Source organism: Leptodactylus fuscus, chromosome 1, assembly GCF_031893055.1.
Source record: "Leptodactylus fuscus isolate aLepFus1 chromosome 1, aLepFus1.hap2, whole genome shotgun sequence".
NCBI classification, from domain to species: domain Eukaryota; kingdom Metazoa; phylum Chordata; class Amphibia; order Anura; family Leptodactylidae; genus Leptodactylus; species Leptodactylus fuscus.
Window position 1 is genome coordinate 245,445,287 of NC_134265.1, and position 21,633 is coordinate 245,466,919.

The following is a 21,633-nucleotide window of genomic DNA, read 5'->3' on the forward strand; positions in this document are numbered from 1 at the left end:
GGATATTTCTCTACACATATTCCCCAAAGGTGGTGTTGGACCCCTATCAATCATATATTTATGATATGCCATCAATATCTAAGATGGGAATACCTCTTTAAATTTCCAGTCTATTGTATGTAAAGAAAGTGTGATCTTTTTCCATTAATCTCATAAGGAAAGGATTGTGGGTAATTTAGTTAATATTTCAGGCAGAGGCAATTAGTATGTAAACACTGTAAATATCTTTTTCATTTTTAATTAAAATGTAACTCGTAGACAATTGGTGAAATCATTCCTCGCCGTTTCCGCTGAATCGTTCCACACAGCATGGTGCATGTTTCCAATGCAATTAAAAAGCTTTAAATGTTTTGCAGGCTCAGCCAAGGCACTAAACCGTGGTCCATGATATGATAATGGAGATAACACCAAGCATGACATGTGGCCCACCAGAGAGTACAAACACTGGGGAAGGGGGCTCTAATCAAGGACTCTAATTATTGGGATTGGAATTTGAAATATTAAAGTTCATTTTATTTTTTCCTTTTTCCGACACTCCTTGTCTATTGTGTGAAAATAGTATGAACATAAAGTGATACATTATATATATATATATATATATATATATATATATATATATATATATAATGTTTTCAGAAATGATAATAGCTATGTATCAGGATTTTGCAGCATATTTATTCAAAAATTAGATTTTGAAAATGTATATAAATGCAAATCTAAAACTGTCATATACCATTGTCCCAAGTATTTCTGCCACTGTTGCCATAGATTTGGCCAAATTGGGTGATCTGGGTATTTGCTACTTGCTCCGAATCCAAGGATAGGTTCATCTCAGGCAACTATTTCAGGCAGCCATGATATGGCCACATTGTAGAGTCTACATTAGGAAATACCTGGAACAATAATTATATGGCAATCTAAGTTTAATTCTGAGGGATCTATTTGTTACGGACCTTAAAATATGACAATGAGCCTAAAGTAGAGTAGCTTCTTTTACTATGATCAGCCTGCACATTGTTATAGATGCCATAAATCTCATCAGAGTTGTGCAGCTTAGTATAGCGTAAAGCCAGCAGTCATTATTTGGCATAGATCACCCTCTAGTGGTATTAATAGAACATTACATTTACTGGGGACACATTAAAGCTTTTAAAAGAAAAAAAAAAGTTTATTTTTAAGAGTAATGTAGTCAACATACTTGTTATTATTTACCAGTATCAAATTATTATTTATGTTGTTTAAATTATGCTATTAATAATGATCAGTAAAGTATGATTAGTCAAATTATTAACAAATCTGTAAGAGAGTTATAGGTGTAGCTGTAAGTCTGTATTTCATGCATCAGTCATTCTCCACTTCTTTTACTCATACAGCCAATTCTTTTGTGCATGCTTTTTTGGCCACTCTGTACCATTCTGTAACTGCAATATGTTATCCTTACATAGAGCAGCATATTCAACTGATAGGTCACCTTTACATGTAAATTAGGGCTACATTGTGACCAAGATAAATTTGTATAAAAATGCACTGCATTCATTGTGGTATGCACCATATGTTGGCCATTGACATTCATTAAGAAAGATATATGCTACATGCTACTGAAAAGGTTGACTGCTATTTAAAATGCAGATAAATAAAACATGGTATGGTGATTCACACCACCCTGACATATGCCAAAAGAATATGCTAGTGGTAGCATATAATAAAACTACACAGTTTATATGCTGGTCTGTGTCCCCTCCATGGGTCAAACATCAGGGCTGTTTATTTACTGATACGCTGTATAGGCATGTTCTGCCTGTTCACAAAATTTTATGTCTAGGTAGACCAGGGCTATGTGGAAGATTTGCTGTAGGAAGTTCTGTTAGTGTTCCATTCATCTAAATAGAGCTTACTGAAATCAATTATGCAGGCAAGGTAGAATCAATTTTGTCTAACTTTCCACCTACGATAGGTTGACTTACCTTGCACCAAAACTTGGTGCCGCATATTGTTGCATTGTAAGCCATATCCCTTTCCTGCTGAGGCACACCCTTTGTAAGATTAGCCTTAAAGGGTTTTCCAGGCAAATTAATAATATGGCCGTATTTTGAGTGATTTCTGGTATCCTCTGCATTTGTTTACATCTGCATCTTTCTGTTTTTACATTTATTTTGCTTACTATATACTGTATATTACTATATACTATTATACTATATATAGTATAGTAGGCTCCACGGTGGCACCTGCACAGTATAGTGCTCCACCGTGGCCCACACACAGTATGATACTCCACAAAAGCCCATACACAGTATAATACGCTCCACAGTGGGCCCTGCACAGTATAATGCCCCTCAGTGGCCTCCACACAGTAACGTACTCCACAGTGGCCCCTGAGCAGTATAATATGCTTCACAGTGGCCCCCACACTGAGCAGTCCATATTATACAGCACTACATGCCGGCAGGATTCCCTGCCAACCACTATATGAAGTTGCCGGATGGCACCTCCTCTCTGTCATGAGTGGCACCTCCTCTTTCATCTACCCTAGCCCCATTACACTTACCTTATGTTCTTGGCAGAGCCAGAATCAGGATGTCATCGCTGGCTGGCATCTTCTCTTTGTGATGTGTTCTGGCGGCTGGCAAACTTCACAAAGAGAAAGTGTTGGTAGGAGATGATGTCCTGGGTCCAGGAGGAACAGGTAAGTATAATGAGGTGGGGGCATGTGGGCCTTATGTTTAATATGCATATTTATCCTGGACAATCCCTTTAACTTTGAAATACATCATAAATATGTTATACAGTATGCACATCATTTAATTATATAGGTTGTCCAGGATTTTTTTGTAGCCCATCCTTAGGATAAACCAAAAATATCTAATCAGCTGTTCAGGGGTTCATGTGGTCTCTGTACTATATGGTGTATGGAGACAGAAGCAGATCTGTATACTGTACAGTGACTAGGTGACATTACTGCAAATCAGCTCTCATTGACATCAATATGCTGCACCCCTAATTCGACCAACACTCATCTGGTGAGGGAAACAAAAAGCGCTTAAAACACATAAACATAGTAAACAGCACTTATACCAGAGTTCTGATGCATTTAATTAAAGGGGTTGTCTAGGATATTTTTTATGGCCTATCCTTAGGATACCGTAAATATCTGATCTTGCATGGGAAGGCTGTTCGGAGGTGTCCCTGAACTATATGGAGTAGATGGTCAGAAGCAGATAGCTCTGTATACTGTATAGTGACTGGGTGGCGTTACTACAACTCAGCTACCATTGAGGAAAGTTTGTTGCACCTCTAACCCCTCCTGACACTTGGGGCAGATGTAGTCCATCCTAGTGTCTTCCCTTTCTACTGTGTACTGGCATGTCTGTGCTATGCTCCAGATGTTCTGGATGCCCCATGGACCAGATGCGATTACCTTTGCCTACTGTTAAATATGGAAATTCACATTTTCTTAGTATTTGCTTTTTTAAGGGTTAGCACTATGGAAACAGTATCTTGTTGGAAAATTATAAAAGCAGTTGTTTTTCTTGTATTTCATTACCATAGCTCTCTATCTTATTTGATAGAAAAAATCAAACTATTTTTTGCCAAATGATGCTGGCTTCAAAGACAAGGTTTCTGCGTGGGAGCTACACTAACTTGCTCTACAAAATTGCTGCTGATTTTACTCTTCTTTCAGTGATTTGTGTACTTTAAAGGCTGTGTCTCTGCCCTCTGACACTCTGCATGATATATTGTGTTAGATTATGTAGGGGAAATACCAGGTTCTCAATGTATTCATGTATTGCTAGGAATACCAGATGATTGTCACGAGGCAGTTCTTAAAACATTACTTCCACTGTTGTTACTCCCTTTGGATGAAAATATTTATTAAGTTTAAGGCTGGTCTTACACGACAGTAAGTGTAGTCCGCAAATGGTCGGCAATTGTGGGTTCTCAACTGTGGACCATTTGTGGACACATTGTATTCAGTGCGGCCTCTTATACCACCGGATATTTTATCTGTGGTGTGCCGTGCCGTGACCGAGGTCTGCACTGAATACCGTAGGTCCGCAAAGTCGCTGATATCACGACACGGCACGGACTGTCCCATAGAACTCTATGGGCACGTGCCAATGGACACAGATGTCTGCGGAATGACTTTGTAAAATGAAATTAGAGTCGCTGATTAGCAAATAGAGGACCGCAAAACGACTATGGTCGTGTAAGACCAGCCTAAGGCTCCACTTTGTGGAAAAGCTGCTTTTTTCTTGTTGCAGAATTTGCTGTTTGTTTTTAGCCAAGCGTGACTACAATAGGAATAGGAAATATATAGGAAGTACGTATTCTTCTCCCTTTTGGTCAATCCACTCCTGGCTTTGGCTATAAAAAAAAAAAAATCCAAAAAACCAAAAAATGCTGCTTTTCCTTAACGTGGGGCCTTAGCCCTAAGACTAGAGCCCCATGTTGTGAAAACACAGTGTTTTGCCACTGCTAAATGCCACAGAAAAGCTGGCATTTTCCCTATAGGTTTAATAAGGGAAGAAAAGCCGTAGAAGAAAACATAGCAAAAAAGTAATGTGAAAGGCTGCCGAAAAAAACGATGCGTTTCTGCTGCGTTATTTCTACTGAGTTTTTTAGCTGTGTTTCTCAACATGGGACCTTAGGCTGAAACTGTTTGAGCCCTGCTATGACTATAGTGATTTATGTGTCTGTTCTTGTGACTCTGTATTAAACAAATTCCCAATTCTATACTTATTTTGTTTTCACAGGTACAGACCTTAGCTGTAATGGGGGACATAGGAACAAAGCGCTCAGCACTTGTCTCCAAGTTGCCAATATTTAGACGCACTTTAAGCCGTAGACAAGATTCCTTGCCTTCCTCACCCTCCTCCAACAATACTGGTGGACTGCACAGTTCCTCCCCCTCTAGTACCAATTCCAGCTCAGGAAGCACCGGAAAACGAAGAAGTATATTTCGCACTCCATCTTTAAGTTTTCAACACAAAAAAGAAAACGATCAAAGGTATGAATGTAGCCAAGGAACACATAATCCTGAGGCAGCCCAAAATACGTTGAAGAATCTCAATTTGGAAGAGCAGTCTAAGGTAAAATTAAAGGGCTCCTCAAGTATCCCTGGTTCATGTAGAAAGAAAATCACCAGGTCTTTAACCGAAAACTTTGAAGGGAAGAAGGAAAATTCAAGTCATAAAAATGTGTTCACAAATTGCTTGGGTAAAAGTGAAGGCGATGACTCAGGATTTATAGAGGATCAAACCAGAAGGTCTATTAAACAATCCTCAAGGAAACTTCTTCCTAGGTCATTCTCATCCCATTACAGGTTCTCCAAACATGGATCTCAGTGTCCAACACCTCCACCACCACAGACATCAGGGTGTAAAGAAGAAATTCACACACATACCGAAACAAATTCTTTACTTGTCAAGACGGTACAACATAGCACTATTGAAGTATCAGACTATATAGAACACTCTTTGCAGTCACCCCTTGTATCCACTGATCACACAACTGCTCCACAGACACCATCAGACTTCACTTTTATGGATGACTCGGCCTCTGAAGCGGATTCTCTGCCAAACACTACAAATCAGCATTCCAGCAAACAGAACGTTTGCCATCCGCTTTCTACCTCACAAATTGTTGCCAGCCCAATCTCCATTACAACACAAGAAAAAAATGATAAAGTAGCAGCTGAAGACCCCTCCCAATGTGACAGTCTGTCCCATACAAAACCCAAAGTCGAGGCAGCTGTGGAAAGATCGGAGTCAAGCTCATCTCTTGTATTCTCAAAACCACTGTTACCTATTTGTGAACTTACTTCTAGCAGTACTTATAATGTCAAAAATGGTATCGGGGAACAACATATAGACAAGCCAGTATTTCAAAATGGAGAGCACTCCTACGCTACACAAACCTTTCCAAAGAGATCTGAGCCAGCACTATATCATCAGCGTCATGCAACTTTTACTATGCCAAACCATCATTCATTGCAAGAAACAAATGGAATTGCTTCTTTCGAGACACAGTCTGCCATGATCCACCATGGTCACCATAGAGGTATTCACCTTTTTTTTACCTTTATCTTTTCTCCAATTTTTAAAAAATCTAGAAAGCAATGGAGAATATCAAGACAGGAGAATGAAGGGGAAGGTGATCCAACAGTCTGTCAGAAGACGTAATGCAGCTAGAGAAAGCTATCTAGTGCTAGGTTTTATGACTCACTTTCACTTGGGTCAGGGGATAATAACACTCCTTGAGGAGTGGGCACCTTTGCAGGTGTATGGAGAATTACAAAGCCATTTTCGCTCCACTAGGGGATTATGGGGAATATGCAAATCTTCATCCATGAGGTAATTAGGAAAAGAGTGCCTCTGTACACTGCCTGTTAGGACATCCCCCTTAATATCATGCATGACTTCTTCAATAAGCCTAATAACATGTTGAGGGGTTATTGCCAAACCAGTATATCCATTCCAAAATGAACAGAATCCCAGCTGTGAACAGTGCCCTTTCGATCTGGTGGATCTCATCAGCACAGCGTAGGGAAACTGGTTTGGCTGGGTGAAAGACTTTAGACCAGGGTCAGGGGATAATAACACTCCTTGAGGAGAGAGCACCTTTGCAGGCGTTTGGAGACTTACAAAGCCATTTTCGCTCCACTAGGAGAATAACAGGCAGCGTACAGAGGCACTATTTTCCTAATTACATCCCTGGAACCAGATTTGCATATTCCCCACTTTTACTTGTTACTGTGAAGTTACGTTACTTACCAAGCTAGGTCCTGATTTAGATTGGATGTTCCCTATGCAAAACCTTCTATTAATACTCTCTCCCTTGTGAAGTACTGTATACAGTAGTCCTAAAATAATACAACCATACAATGTACAAACTAACATTATCTGTTATTCCTCCTACAAATTTATATATAAAATGGCATCTGAGGATATTTGGGCTATGGAGTGTCCCTGCAGAGCCGGATACAATGTAATCAGTATTGCCACTATCAGACAGTGTGGAGACTTGCTCTTTGATATGGGGAACAATAACATCCCATGGTCAATACATTTCTAGGAGGGATAACAGAGATATAGTACAGCACAGACTTGTTATTTTATGGAAAATTTATGAAAATGGACCTGTTATAGAAAGCATCATTTTAAATTAGATTTTATATTAAGGCTACATATTTTGAGACCATTGCAGCTGTTTTTCACCATGGCTTTCAGCTATAATACTTGGGTGGCTGGCCAGACTTTTTTAAAAAAATTGCATTGCAAAGATTGAAAACTGTTAAAGGGGAGTTCACACTACCATTACTAATGTCCGTTGCTGTCTTCCATCATAGGATGAAAGCAATGGCCATTAAACTGTCACAGAGAACGGCCACAGACTCATTCCCATTGACACTAATGTAAACAACATGACGGAAGCTATCTTCCGACATTTTTGTTTACTTTTGTAAGAGAAGATGAAGTCCTGCATGTGACCGTTCTCTGTCACATCTATCATCCTATGACAGAAGACAGCAGCAGACATTAGTAACGGTAGTGTGAACTCTTCCTGACATGCAGCGATAACTGACACTCTGTATGTTCCATACCCACAAGACACTTTGTTGTGCAATTTTTTTTTCTGCAATGTGTGAATTGGACTTCTTTGCATCCCCTCTAGTACAATGCTACTGTACAAAACAACAGTTTAGCCACCAGCAATTTTGCAGTGGTTAACCAGCTGCAAGTGCACAACATGTGTCCCCTGGTATAGGTTTAAATTGTGCAATTTCTCAAGTGTAAGGTGGTCATAGATCCTGACCTGCCCTTTTTTAATTCCCACTCTTGCTTAAACACATTATTATATCGGTATATTTTCATCTATGGTTACTTAAAATGATTGTGTCTTCTTACAAGCGGTAAATCCTTTATGTAAATAAGAAATACACCAAGCTAATAAAATATGCATAGAATGCAAAGTTCCATGTTCTGCCCTTCCCAAACTATTATGTTTGAGCAGCATCATAGTTCTTTCAACTTGAGCAAAAACATGTATTTTAATAAAAATTTTACATTCATATTACCCACTAATGATTTTACCCTGTGGCAATTTGTAATTCTCATACAATAGCGGTATTGTCTGTAGTTAGAATAGCTCACACGTTTTCAGTCATAATTAGGAATACTCCGGGTGAATTGTTTGATATTTAGTTCCACACATAATGTGGCAAGATGGTTTACAGACCTGTCACATGGCGCTCAGTCATTGCTTAGCTAGTTCTTACAACAGACCATAATTAGATCAGATTCAGCTTTGTTTTTGGGTTATTTGCAACGTGTAATAATAGAGATTCAAATGATGCCTGTGTGCTTAAATTCTATTAATTGGGATGATAGATAGATCCAAAAAAATAAAAAATAGGCAGCTTTCCAAAATTAAAGGAAAAAAACCCCAGTGTATTTATTCAGCCAAGCAGTGATATTATATATATATATATATATATATATATATATATATATATATATATATATATATAGATGTGTTAGGGGACAACTGCCCCTGGATATGTTGTCGTAGTCCAAATTGATGACGTAATCACGAGTAGCCGTAGAACAGACAGCTAGACACTCAAGTATCTTAATCAGAATGTTCCAAAGTTTATTACATATTACTTAGCTTTTATAGAGAAATAATGGTTGTATGCTAATTTTGGCATGACAAACTACATCATATAGAAATATGAATTATTATTGGTCAAAGTACAAAATGGGCGTTTACAAACTATGAATACGTGTATAAACAATACATGAGTTAACACATGGTTGTCCGTGTCATCCATTTTAGTGTGTAATTATGTTAACACAGTCTGAAGAAATGGATGCCATGACCTTCCAGGTTTCATGCTAGTGGATGACAGACAAAACAAGAGATTAGAACTGACTTCATATCTTGTGAACGTTATGCGTCTTGTTATGGCCATCACGTATTGCGATGTACAAATATGGTAACTTACATCCACCAGCATGTAAAACGGAGAGCGAAAAACTGGTTTTAACTAGATATACAGTATTCTAATACGCACATAGACACAAAGATCAGCACATTTAGTAAAAATATAAGGCTCAGGGTTACTGGGGGAGCATCTTATCTGTTACTTCTGGCTATATGCTCAAGGTTAGTGGTTAGCTTATTTTTCTCTATTTTTCTAAGTTACAGTTTAGGAACTGGAATTAACCCCTCACAGATGATAGATGGATAGATAGATAGATAGATAGATAGATAGATAGATAGATAGATAGATAGATAATAGAAAAATATAGCACCACAGCAATATTTTTGTGGGTGTTGTCCTCCAAGCAGACCAACATTCTCTGTGTAAAATATCCGAAACACTAGGCAGCACTCCAAGGTGAAAGTAAAGAAAATGGTGTCTGTATTCACCCAATTGAGCCTTTTTATTTTACTTATTTTACCTTCACTTTGAAGTGCTGCTATTTTTTTTTTTTTTTTTTTTTTTTTTTTTTACTATCTTAGGCCCAGTTCACATTTGTGTTTGGGGATTCTGTTTTCCTCTCTGCATGAAAAATCCAGAGAGAAAGCTCAGCAAGCAGCACTTTTCTCTCTGCATTTTTCGTGTGGAAACCGAACAGAAACCAAATGGACCACCCCCCGCCATCCCCCGAACAGAAGCCTGAATGCAGATGTGAATCGGGCCTTAGATAGATAGGTAGATAGATAGACCAAACTATTTCAGCGTTCCAAATTTTAAGTGGCTATAATATTGTACTTGTGCAAAGACTACTCTCACGGTGCTGCTATAGTTCTATGAGCTTGTTGTAAGATTCTGACAATTTATATGGTTCTTAGCCTACCATCAGCTGCCAGTAATATAGTTGTAAAATGTAGTAGATTGGTTACATCTTTGATTTTGTTGTGGTGTACTACTGTAGTATCGGCAGCTGTCGGGGCCTCAAGGATAGCAGCGACTGCTCATCACAGGCTCACATAACAGACAGCTTTCTCTTCTTCACTCCCCTTATGTCAGTCTGTACTATATTCAGTGACATGTCTACAGGGGCTGTCTGTCTGGCTCTGAATCATTAACTAAGACTGCCCCCTTGGGGCCAACACACAAGGAATGTGAAGCAGCTCCCTGCTACATGAGACTGTAATGATGTGATTTCTGATTACCTGCAAACTATCAGATATCCCATAGAAACTGATGGCTCTTAGAGCTGCAAACATAAACATAGCTGTTTGCATACAAACTCATTTACCAATGGAAGTTTAAGTATCGGTACTATAAGTACAATTGCATTTTAAGGAAGGGTTCACACTATCATTGGATTCCATTATGAAGGACACCTATCATAACGAACACAAACATGCAGTAACTAATGGCTATCAGTTACTGTCCGTTATAAGTCCGTCTCCCATAGACTTCAATGTTAAATAATGGACACTTGCCGTCCTTTTTTTTCTAACGGACAGTAAAGTCCTGCATGTAGGATTTTTTGTCCACTGGAAAAAAACAGACTTGGGTGTAAGCGGAAACTAAAGGACACAGGATAAAATCCCATTGAGTTGAATGGAAATTTTAATGGATTTCTGACAGTTCAGCTAGTGTCCGTTGCTAAAATCTTGTAATGGACAATAGCTATGTACACTGCTGACGGTCACCAACGGTAGTGTGAATGCCACCTAACTCTGCACAAATAACAGTGACATTACTGTATTTACTGGTATGTACAGTATATTTAGATAAGCTACATTATATACTGTCAATCAAGTTTCTTTCCTAAGTAAAAGATAAAGGCATCATGACATACACTAATTTTTTCTTAGAATCATCCTTCTAGGAACAGAAATATTTTTTATTCTGAACTAAATGTATTTCCATTTAACAAACACTTATTAGCACTTCCATCTGTGTGTTCACAGTTAACTATGCCAGTAGTTTCAGCCCACACCGAGAATGGAGATATTCAGAAAGGCGTTTGCGTTCATCCTCAGAGGGCACGGCAGGGGGCAGCAGGATGGCTTTCAAACCAAAGGAGGGAAATCCAGATGAAGGGTCTCATTTCCGAAAACAGCGAACCATCTCAACATCTTCCAAAATGAATAGCATGGTAAATGAAGAATATTTTTATTTGATTTTAAGGTTATATAATTATTATTGTGTCAAAAATGTCAGATGATTTAAGATTGTATTTCTAAATAATCAAATGAGTGTACCAGGTTCTTAAATTCACCACCCTGCTCCTTCTTAAATGGAGTCTATAACCAGAACCCTGCACATCAACCCAATCAATATAGGCTAAGGTCACCTAAATCAAATGGGGTTTTTCCCTTGGAAATTGGACACTCCATTGCAGAGATATCGCAGTTTTTGTCAACATGCAAATTAGCTCTTTGGAGCAACAAGGATGTGACCACTCACCTTTTTGAAGCAATGGCAACACCCTCATTGCCCAAATATCTCAATTTGCATATTGACATAAACAGCAGTATCTTGGCAATGGAGGCACTTCACTGGGTGTAATACAGTGTATCACTTTTTCTTGAGAAGTACCTTCAAATTATTTGTTTCCAATGACAGGAAATAACTGTCTGGTGGGGTTCTAACTAAAGATGAGCGAACAGTGAAATATTCGAATTTCGACTACTCGATCGAATATCGAATCTCATTATAGTCTATGGGAAAAAAATGCTAGTTTCAGGGGAAACCACTATTCGACTAAAGGAGAGTCACCAAGTCCAAGAGTAGCAGGAGGAGAGTGTTTAGGAGGAGCGCTGTGCAGTTAAAGCGCACAGACCCCATTATAGTCTATGGGGTTCATGCGCTTTAACTGCACAGCGCTTGCAGTTGCGCTGATAAAAAGTAAGCTCCCTCATAACCACAAGCTGCCAGCTCTCCTGACTAGCAAAGACGAGCCTGCGGCAAATCAACGCTGATTCTGCAGCAAGCTCGTCCTTGCTAGTCGGGAGAGCTGGCAGCTTGCTGTTACGAGGGAGCTGACTTTTTTGTCATAGGAATGCATTGACCAACGTTGATTGGCCTGTGTACAGCATTCGGACAATCAACGCTGGTTCTGCTGAGGCTCGTCTGTGAGGAGGCGGAGTCTAAGATCGGACCACAATGGAGACTCACATACGAGCCTCCGGCAGAACCAGCGTTGATTGGCTGAATGTTGTACACTGGCCAATCAACGCTTGTCAATGCATTCCTATGAGAAAAAGTAAGCTCCCTCGTAACAGCAAGCTGCCAGCTCTGCCGACTAGCAAGGACGAGCCTGCTGCAGAACCAGTGTTGATTTGCTGAATGCTATACACTGTATAGTATTCGGCCAATCAACGCTGGTTCTGAATCGAATATTTACTGCGAATAGCTAGTAGTATTCGATCGAGTCCGAATATTTCGAATCCCGTAGTATTCGATCGAGTACCTACTCATCTCTAGTTCTGACCACTGAGACACCAATGCTTCTCACAAGAATAGTGATCTCTAGTGCCGTAGAGAAATAGAAATAGAACACTTAGCTTTTCTTTAGCGGTCCTAAAGTTTCCTAAGCAATGGAACAGTCAGACTTTGTGATGGTACCCTACCGATCAGATATTTAATCACTGTAATGTGGATAGGGGATCCTTGTAATTACCAGAATACCCCTTTAGGCCAGAGCTCCACAAGATGTAAACGCATGATTTTTACAGTCACTTCAAAGTGGATGGGATCCTAGCTTATATTGTTGAATATGTTCTTTAATTCTATTATATTATTTAATAGCAAACAAGTTTCAGCATTTGCTTTAATTGCTCACAAAATCATTTACAACATAGTTACTATATACCACCTAAAAGGATAAAAGGGTAGTATTTCATCTCAGTTTCTTGCTCAATGCTCGTACATGCTAAGTTGGCTTACCTGTTAATAACCATATTATTAACACTGATTTCCCTTTTGTACATGAAAACAGGAACCTGATGCTTTTGGCAACTCCTTCACTTTCTCATTTGTACTGCTTTTCCTAAACCTCCCCCTAATGTGGTAGCCGAGCAGTTGCTAAATGAGGTGAAGCGTGAACCTTTATTGTATATGCCAAATGTTCCTACATTAGAGTTCTCATAAATATAACACAAGGCAACCATGCCCCGACTTCATTGTATGAATCATAGCCCTGCGTTAGACCAAGAAGGTTCTATCTCTACTTTTTGTCAAAAACGAGTTAATAGTGGCACACGTTTCTTTGTACATCCATATACATGCTGTTTGAGCCGTATAGCAGTATCTGTGATATTCACTAAAAAAAATGTGAATGCAAAATGGTTCCATCTCCATCTGCAGGAAAACTCTGCAGACTTTCTGTGCAAATCGCTGTGGTAAACACGCAATGTGTTTCTGCGGCGTTTATTGACTGTGGCTCACTATGTGGCACCTTAGCCTTAGCATAAAACACCAGACTGCTCAGTGTGGCAGTGCATATCAGATGATGGATGTTATTAGGCTTTTCAGATCTGGTGACAAAAACACTGCAATGGAAATGCGTCATGATTTTTTCTGCAGTGTTTTTCACAGAAAGACTGCAGAGTTTCCAACTGTGGACTTACAGCTATACGGTAAATGCCAGCGTTTCCATGTTCCGTTTATGTATAATTGATACGCTTGCAGATTTTTTTCTGCATTGTGGTGATGGGATTAGCAAGAATCCCTTCCACTTTGCAGTTAATGTAAAATGCAGCCTTTTTTGCTGCAACATTTCCGCAACGTGGGGCCTTGGCCTAAAGGCATTAGAAAAAGGGCATACATAATTTTACTAAACGATGAGTCAGGTGCTCACACACAACACAAACACAATGCAAACAATTACCATAGTCTTGTATAGGCTTCACAAATCAGAAGCACAAATAGCAGTAGGGAGAAGTCTGCTGTTTGCATTTGCCTTTGTAATGATGACTGCTGTCATGGCAGTTTTAGAGCGTGCATCCTTGCATATGTGGTAGGTGCCCTGAATGCCTAATTCTTTGGATGCTGAAGGAGGTTGTTTAACCCCATAATCCCTGTTTTTTTGGTTCATAAGACGTAGTCTTCGTATGGGAACAGGTCCGCGTATTAATTATAACATGTGCCTGGGAAATGACCAATGAGACTTGGGGCCTGTCTAGCTGATATATGAGCTGCACCCACATGTCTACATGATTAACCTCAGCCTTAATATCAGCTTTGTTTAAATCATTTCTAGTACGCAGCCAATTGGATAAACTTCAGTTCCATTTCACTGAAATGGGCAACAAGGGCTTTAAAAGCATATGAGAAAACTAGCAGTGTGTATTGTGGTCTGCTATGTTAAATGGCCTGGGGGAAAATATTTCATTTATCTTCATTTAGTAACGTATAGGAGCACGTTCAGTGGAATGTGCCTTTAACTGATAAATCAGATATTGTAGGCAAATGACTGGTTTTCTCTTTTTTTTTAACCAGTTTATACTAGAATTAGATGGAGTTTAGATTTCTGTATAATTAATTGGCTGACTAGTGTGAAAACATTTCAAGTCACAGCTGTGTCTTTCTCCCCAATTGCAGGGCATATTAACCTTCATTCCACGGCCAGAGATTTCAGCCGTTATATTTCTAAATACATAGCCTATTAGTATTTTCTAAATCTAGTAATATGTACTGGTATTAACAAAATAACATCATTTGGCAGCATCATTTGGCAAAACACCTTAACGGACTTACATACGCAGCGGAAAACCTGGCCGCAGCCTATGGTAGATTGGCTGTTCAGCCATTTGTGTAAATAATTAGCTGTGTTTACCAGTCGCTCGCAGTGCAGATGCCTGCTGTCGCACTTAAACCACAGGTCACGCTTACAATTAGAAAACTGGATCGAGATGGAATAAAAAGAATCATTACTGTTAGAAAATGCTAAATGAAACTTTATTTCGTAGTTCTTGCATATGTTTCCTGGCATTAACAATTTCTAAAAGAAGCAGATTTTTCATGTACTATATACGTATTAGCACGTGAGCATATTATTGCTGAATGTTGTATACAGAGAGGTGCTATATATTAAAAGAATTAACTATTCAAATCACCCCTTTATCCCCCAAATGTAAAGCACCATGGAATTAATGGTGCTATATAAATAAACTATAATAATAATAATAATAATAATAATAATAATAATAATAATAATCCTAGAGCACATATAAAACTTAAAAAAAAGTGAAACACATATACATTATGCATCCCTGTGTCTAAAAATGTTTGGTCTAAAAACTTGTTTCTCATATGGTGAATTCTGTATGTATAAAAAAATAAAATCAAGAGCCAAGCAAATGTTTTTTGTGTTTCACCTCTCTTAAAAATTTAATAAAGTGGAATAAAAGTGATCAAAGCAATAAACATTCCTCAAAATAGTATAACTGGTGAGCCTCGGTGCTGGTATATGAGCTGGCAGCTTATATACCAGTACCGAGGCTCACCATCGGATCCTTGTAATCTAACATTAACTCCTGATGATCCTTTTATGAGAGGGGAAACGCATACAGAATTAGTATAAGTTGCAACTATAGACAACAGGCGCCTCCATCACTAATGACGGTTATAATCATGTAATGTATAAAAAACATTGTTATCCTTAAAGTATATATAGATATATAGATATAGTTGCTTAAGCTTGAAACCAGGATATAGTGATACGTTGAGAAGAAGATGGCACCTGCACTTCAGAGTGCAAGAAAAACCAAATGCTTGGCTTGCTGCCAGAAGACAGCTCCCCAAGGTTACCGCGCGGGACCGGAAGTAGTTGGCTATATATGGAACTGCTTAAACCTTTTCTGTTTGATTGAAATGTAGTATAGCAATCAGGAATGAATATGAAAACTTACATTGTTGTTATCTCTCTTCTTCTCTCTGCTACTATTTAACCCCACGTTGTTTTAATAAAAATGCGTCAGTATTTCTTTCTTGGTTGAGAGAGGAACTAATACCAACATTGTGTGTCTGGTGTCATTTCCTTACTGGTGGCACTCAGCGTAATTAATTAGGACGAAAACAGTTACCCAGGATTATTGGTCAATTAGTCATAAACATGGCTTTGACCTTATTATCTTCAGGTGCTGAGATCACATACTGTACTGACTTATATGGGTGGTGAGGTTGCTACTGACTCCAGTGGCTGTATGAATCAGCTGACCCTATAATATCACTGTGAGTCTCTAGCACCATAATAGCCCATTGCTGTGTGGGGCTATATCTGTAGGGACATATGGAGATAGACGCGGAGAGTTGTGCTCAGTATCGTGGTACCTCTCCCCTAGGTGTTATTAATACACTCTTCCCTGCCACTGTAGCATCTTAAGGGTTAGTTCACACGTTGGGGGGTCCGCGCGGGTTTTGACACAGAGAGAGACGCGGTGATCCGCGTCTCTCTCTGGTCAAAACCCGCCTGCCGCGACCATCGCGGTCGCGGCTTTCCCCTCCTATGTCGGCTCAAATGAATGTGCCGACACAGGAGGGTGCTGCCGCTAGGCGGAAGCCGCGGCCCAGCGCGCCGCGGTTTCCGCCTGAAGATAGGACATGTCGCTTCTTTTCTCCACTAGCAGCAGCCCACCACTAACGGAAAAAAGAAGCCCGGCGGTCTGCATAGACCACCATTGTAAAGGGGCGGATTTTGAAGCGAAATCCGCTTTCAAAATCCGCCCCTTTGCCCATGTGTGAACGAGCCCTAAGTGAGCTGCATATGACTACTTTTATCTTTTATCTAATAAAGGTTATGATTTATTTATTTATTTATTTATTTATTTGCTCCCAGGGACCGTTTGTGATTGTGCAAAGTATCTGATGCTTTATTCTCATGAAACCAATAATAGCTCTGGACTTAAAAAAAAAAATTGGGACCATGCTAAGTCTTTGATAGAGATCTAGTTGCTAAAAGAAATGTAAACACATATGTAAATTCATTTTGAAGTGCCTAAGGAAGTGCTTGGTGTTGACTGGTGGATCCAGCACGGATTTTGGTTTAATGGGCATGAAGCTTCTGATAAACTCCACTAGGCTGAAGCCTCATTTTGCAAAAACGCAGCATTTTGGCCGTGGTGGAAAACCCCTTGGCTGCATTTTACAAAAACTAAAAAACAGAGAAAAAATCAGTAGCAGAAAAGCTGCATTTTCAAAAACACCTGCATTATTGAAAATCGCAGCATGTCAATTATATCTGTGAAAAAACTGGCGTTTTCTGTAAAGGTATAATAAGGACAGAAAGAGAGGTTCACACGGAGTAAACGTGCGTGTATTTTGGCAAAATACACGTGTAAAAAATACATGTGTAAAAATAAGACTCCCATTGACTTCAATGACATTTTACACGTGTATTTTGATGTGTATTTTGATGTGTATTTTGACGTGTTTTTTTACATGTGTAAAAAAATGTCATTGAAGTTTACACGTTTACTCTGTGTGAATGGGCCCAAAGTCTGCAAAAACACAATGAAAAACACTGCGGTAAAAAATGCAATGCATTTCTGCTGCCATGGTTTTTTTGTGTTTTTTTTGCTGCATTTTGTTACATGGGGCCTTAGCCATAGGCTAAAGCCCCACGTTGCAGAAACGAAGCTTTTTTGTTGCAGATTTTGCTGTGTTTTTTTGAGCCAAGCCAGGAGTGGATTGAACAGAAGGTAGAAGTATAAGAACTTCCTATATTTTTTTCCATTCCTCTTGTAGCCATACTTAGCTTTGGCTCAAAAAAACCCAGCAAAATCTGCAACAAAAAAGCTGTGTTTCCACAACGTGAAGCCTTAGCCTTAAAGTTTCTCTATATGTCGTTCATTTCACATTGTGGCAAACTGAGTTTTACAATATGTCCTTCCTTGTAGTACATTTGCTCTTGACAGAACATGTCCATATACAGCAAGTATATCCGGACAACAGTCAGGGAATTTATTATGACTGGCAATTCCTACACCAGTCTTAAAAAATGTCCTGATGCTTGGTGTGAGACATGTCTGAAATCTCAAGAGAATGCAGTCTCTTAAGAAATCAGGAGCATGTCCATGCACCAGTTCCTGAATGGCATAGATTTTCACACTAGTTTTCTGGTGTGAGTTTTGATAAATATATCACATCATGGAGTCTCCAGCCTGCCTCACCATGCTGTACATGAGAAATTGAATCCCTTAACCACAGTAAAGTTAACTCATCTGTATAGGACAATCTATATTTTATATATATTTTTAGTAAATTTCCCATGGCATGCCATATTAATACATAGTGTAATGCATCAAGGGGAGAATATCTTTGATATAGAGCACCTGAAAGAACATCAGTATGGCAGTTCTGAGCAGGTTGAAATATTGGGGCATTTTGTAAATACAGTTAAAAACACCAGCTGAAAAACACTGCGGTTTTAAATAAAAAATGAACAGGCCAACAAAGCCGCAGCTGCAGAAAATGTCAGAATTAACATTTTATATATGTCATTGTGTGCAACCGCAAGTGCGTTTAGAGAAGGCTCTGTGATAACCCAGAATTAAAGCTGCTCTGTTTCTTTAACATGGCATGTGGTGTGCCCCACAGTGAAGAGGGAGGTGGTGGGCAGACAAGGACAAGAACATGGACAGCACAGTTAGAACCAGCTTACTATTAGGAACAGTGGGTGAATGCATCTATGTATAACAGAGCAATAGCTCTATATACTAGGATGAAGCAAGGGTGACAAGGATCACATAGCTACCAGCTAGAAATGAGGAAGACATCAGATATAGGATTATATTGGAAGGTGATGGCCACAGCTTTTCCTGAATGTTTTTGTTTTTCATAGCACCTGCAAAATATTATAACAAACTGCAATGAAATCATTATGTTTTTGACAACCTCTCATTTTATGTAAGTAATACTGATACAACCACTAGTTGTGACTATAACTATATACTTTTTTTTTCTCCACTCCACTCCTTAACCCTCAATAATCTTGTTTCCCAGGGTCCACCTCTTAGAGAAGGCCAAATACACAATCATTAAACTGCATCTATCAATTAATCGAACAATAATGTAATGTAACTATAACATAGTAACATACACTTCTGACATCACATAAACTAGCATCAAAACACTACAAATTCAAAGAAACCCCCCCCCCCCCAAAAAAAAACAAACATACCCCCTCTACCAGCCCTTCCTTTTTTTCTTCTTTTGCTTTTTTCCCTCCACCGATTTCCCCTTCCTCTCCTTTTCCCTCCTCTGCGACATTTCCTGCCATCTGTGGTTGAATTTCTTCACTATTTTTCTTTATTTTTGTAGTGTACAGATATGTTGATATTTGACAAAATTATCCCTATTTTGTGGGGGCTGTGAGTTTTGCCTATTGTTTAGTTATTCGATTGAAAAATTTAAACAAAGAGTTTAAAAAAGCAGCTAGGAAAGCAACTACATTATATACAATGTCCATAATATAACTAAAGCTGCAACAAAACATCTATTGTGCAGGGATAACAAGTAAGTCAACTTCTGTGTTAGTGACTTTTCCAAGAGCTAATTGTCAAATAGGATTTCAGTTAATGAGATCTGAGTGGATGTGTGAGCTTTACAGGTTCTTTGTCCATTAAAGGTACACAAAACCTGGCTACTGGCAAATCTGTTCTTGTCAAGAAAGATTGGTTAGTATTAACCATGCCTCCTACCAGGGCCACTTTAACCATAGGGCAAACAGGCACTTGCACCAGGCCCTTTGGTAGCAGGGGACAGTCTAGCATTTAACATGCTGACCCACTGTCCCAGACAGTGGTGACATGAAACTGTGGGGTTAGCGGGGAAGGGGACGTGAAACTGTGGAGGCAACTAGAGGGGAACATTATAATATAATATAATATACTGTAATATAATATACTATACTATAATATCTGAAGCTAGTTTGACATGAATTACTATCCAGCTTTCTCTTGATAGCAATGACTCAGTTAATATTGTAGATAACTTCATTTCTCTGTCCCCCCCCCCACCCTCCTTAAAGCCTAATGTAAACCAAGACTGTTTGTGTACAGAGTAGGAACAGAAAGAATCAGATAACAAATAAAGACAGGAGAAATACACAGGCACTATTCTTCAGTGAAGTATATTGCAAAGTTTGTTCCCTCATCAGGGCTATTGATTTATAAAAAAATAAAAAAATAAAAAATGTTTTTTTATACTAACCCTATCAAGATGATTTGGCATTATCTGGAGAGGACTGTGCATGCAAGGCATCCCAGAAATAGTTATGTACTGAAACACATTTGCAGAATGGTTCACAATGCCGTCTCAATGCAGATTATTTTTTGCAGCTGCTGGAAATGTTTCATGGATTTGATTGCCATTAATTGTTCATTAAAGATCAGACCAAATGTGCCGTCAAGGCCCCTTACATGGGGTGGTATTTATTCTCCCGCATGGACCTCACCGCAGACAGTGTTCTTCTGTCACCCACCACCTGTACTGGGTCCAAGGGGCTCCCCAGGACAGAGCTGGCCCTTCTAATCAGCCTGCCAAGTCTAGTTCTGTCCCTGGTTGATATACAGTCCTATGAAAAAGTTTGGGCACCCCTATTAATCTTAATCATTTTTTGTTCTAAATATTTTGGTGTTTGCAACAGCCATTTCAGTTTGATATATCTAATAACTGATGGACACAGTAATATTTCAGGATTGAAATGAGGTTTATTGTACTAACAGAAAATGTGCAATATGCATTAAACCAAAATTTGACCGGTGCAAAAGTATGGGCACCCTTATCATTTTATTGATTTGAATTCCCCTAACTACTTTTTACTGACTTACTGAAGCACAAAATTGGTTTTGTAACCTCAGTGAGCTTTGAACTTCATAGCCAGATGTATCCAATCATAAGAAAAGGTATTTCAGGTGGCCAATTGCAAGTTGATCTCCTATTTGAATCTCCTCTGAAGAGTGGCATCATGGGCTACTCAAAACAACTCTCAAATGATCTGAAAACAAAGATTGTTCAACATAGTTGTTCAGGGGAAGGATACAAAAAGTTGTCTCAGAGATTTAACCTGTCAGTTTCCACTGTGAGGAACATAGTAAGGAAATGGAAGACCACAGGGACAGTTCTTGTTAAGCCCAGAAGTGGCAGGCCAAGAAAAATATCAGACAGGCAGAGAAGAAGAATGGTGAAAACAATCAAGGACAATCCACAGACCACCTCCAAAGAGCTGCAGCATCATCTTGCTGCAGATGGTGTCACTGTGCATCGGTCAACTATACAGCGCACTTTGCACAAATAGAAGCTGTATGGGAGAGTGATGAGAAAGAAGCCGTTTCTGCACGTACGCCACAAATAGAGTTGCCTGAGGTATGAAAAAGCACATTTGGACAAGGCAGCTTCAGTTTGGAAACAAAAATTGAGTTGTTTGGTTATAAAAAAAGGCGTTATGCATGGCGTCCAAAAAGAAACAGCATTCCAAGAAAAACACATGCTACCCACTGTAAAATTTGGTGGAGGTTCCATCATGCTTTGGGGCTGTGTGGCCAATGCCGGCATTGGGAATCTTGTTAAAGTTGAGAGTCGCATGGATTCCACTCAGTATCAGCAGATTCTTGAGAATAATGTTCAAGAATCAGTGACGAAGTTGAAGTTACGCCGGGGATGGA

The 21,633-nt window shown here is 39.1% G+C and overlaps 1 protein-coding gene across 2 annotated transcripts in view; it reads left to right on the forward strand.

Moving 5' to 3' along the window:
- CCSER1 (coiled-coil serine rich protein 1) overlaps positions 1-21,633 on the forward strand; it is a 646,501-nt gene that overhangs the window by 83,572 nt on the left and 541,296 nt on the right. For both annotated transcript variants that reach the window (XM_075285086.1, XM_075285095.1), the window contains exons 2-3: positions 4,752-6,057; positions 10,933-11,120. In XM_075285086.1, coding sequence (XP_075141187.1) covers positions 4,770-6,057; positions 10,933-11,120 — 1,476 coding nt within the window. In that variant the 5' untranslated portion in view covers positions 4,752-4,769. The remainder of the gene's footprint in view (positions 1-4,751; positions 6,058-10,932; positions 11,121-21,633) is intronic.